This window comes from Limanda limanda, chromosome 7 (assembly GCF_963576545.1).
Source record: "Limanda limanda chromosome 7, fLimLim1.1, whole genome shotgun sequence".
Classification (NCBI taxonomy): Eukaryota; Metazoa; Chordata; class Actinopteri; order Pleuronectiformes; family Pleuronectidae; genus Limanda; species Limanda limanda.
Window position 1 is genome coordinate 21,875,702 of NC_083642.1, and position 1,480 is coordinate 21,877,181.

The 1,480-nt window shown below is 47.5% G+C and overlaps 1 protein-coding gene across 1 annotated transcript in view; it reads right to left on the bottom strand.

The window, feature by feature from the left end:
• Positions 1–969, bottom strand: part of LOC133005684 (uncharacterized) — a 10,385-nt gene extending 9,416 nt beyond the window's left edge. Inside the window, exon 1 of the mRNA XM_061075441.1 lies at positions 549–969. Within this exon, the coding sequence (XP_060931424.1) occupies positions 549–643 (95 nt within the window). The 5' untranslated portion in view covers positions 644–969. The remainder of the gene's footprint in view (positions 1–548) is intronic.
• Between the last annotated feature and the right edge of the window lie 511 nt (positions 970–1,480).

Here is a 1,480-nt window from a genome sequence, read left to right on the forward strand (position 1 = left end):
ATGTTGACTAAATAGGAGCCAATTATTTTGGCTGGCTTGTTGTTGTGCTGACGGGTGAAAATCACATCAATGTGACCTCTTGTTCTGCAGGTGTTTTCATGATGGTTTGTAATTGAACCTTTTCTTCACCACAGAACCTGGAGGTTTTCTGTCAGAGAGCACATCCTGTTACCGTGTGAAAACATGTACATCATGGTGTCACTGCAGCTTTGAAAAGAGTTACACACAAGCTCTACAGGCTTTTTACATTTTCATCTCCACAACGTGACAAATCACATGTCAGAGAACACCACAGAGTTTAGAGAGAAGCTGCTGAGGACGGTGCTCTGTTCACTGCTTCCTCCTTTGGAACATGCATTAAAACCACATTTTAACAAACCATTACAGTCCAGTTTCTCTGTGAACACGGCTTCATTCACATTTTGGATGAATGCCCTTGTTGTTTCCATTGTAACTTTGTTCCAGGATCAAAGTGCTGTCATGAGAATATCCATTTCCCACCAGAACTTTTCTACTTCTGAACATTGAACTGTGAACTTGTGTCTTACCCTGAGTTGTCTCCAGAGAGTTCCAGGAGCTCGATCTCATCGGGTCCCACCTCGTCCACCCCAGTATTCCTCTGGGTCACACTGCAGCATCCCATGATGGACGAGGAGTCTGTCCCTCTCAGCTTGGTCTCAGCTTCTAGTCCACACACTGAGCACCATCTGCCCGGCCAATCATCCTCACACGTGTGTTTGTGTGTGAGCGAGAGCCACGCTAAAACCAAAGAGATAACATTAAAACGGGGGCTGGTTGGGTCCAAAAGAGGATATTGTGGGAGGAGGGGGGGGTTGCCGCTTAAGCTCCAGTTCCCCCTTTCTGCCAGCGTGTAGTGTCTGTTTCCACAGACGCCCAGTGTCTGATGTTTCTGAAGGAGAACTGAAGATAAAAGGGCAGAGGAGTTTCTGTCGAGTTGTGGCGTAGCAGTCGAAGTTCTTCCTTCCTTCCTGTCAGTTGGCTGTCTGCACAGAGCTGAGCAGCTTCCTCACTTTGAAACTCTGAACTCACACAGGGAACGTGCTGATGCTTCAGCGGGACAAGGAACAAAAGAGAAGGAGAGAGAAAACATCCCCTGAGCAGCTCGTCTTATAAACTCTCGGATGCTCTCAGCCTCCTCATTGAGAAACGTGGGTGAAGCAAGCATCCTGTCAGGAGAGCTGGGAGCATGCGTGCCTGTGTTTACATGCACCGAGCCCTGGGTCTGGACAGATAATTATGAGTTATGAAATGGTAAGAGGTAAACGGCTGCAGTCAAAACAACAAGACACAACAACTGCAGAGCGGAGCCTCACGTTGATCTTACTGGTTAGAATTAGACGGTGGGAGGGTTTGTACAATGTCTGAGTGAGCTGCTGTGTCTGGAAGTGACACAAGCTTGATGCAACAAGACGGATGTTTTGTCCTTTTGATGCTGTTGCCCATGAGGTTCAGTTACAGA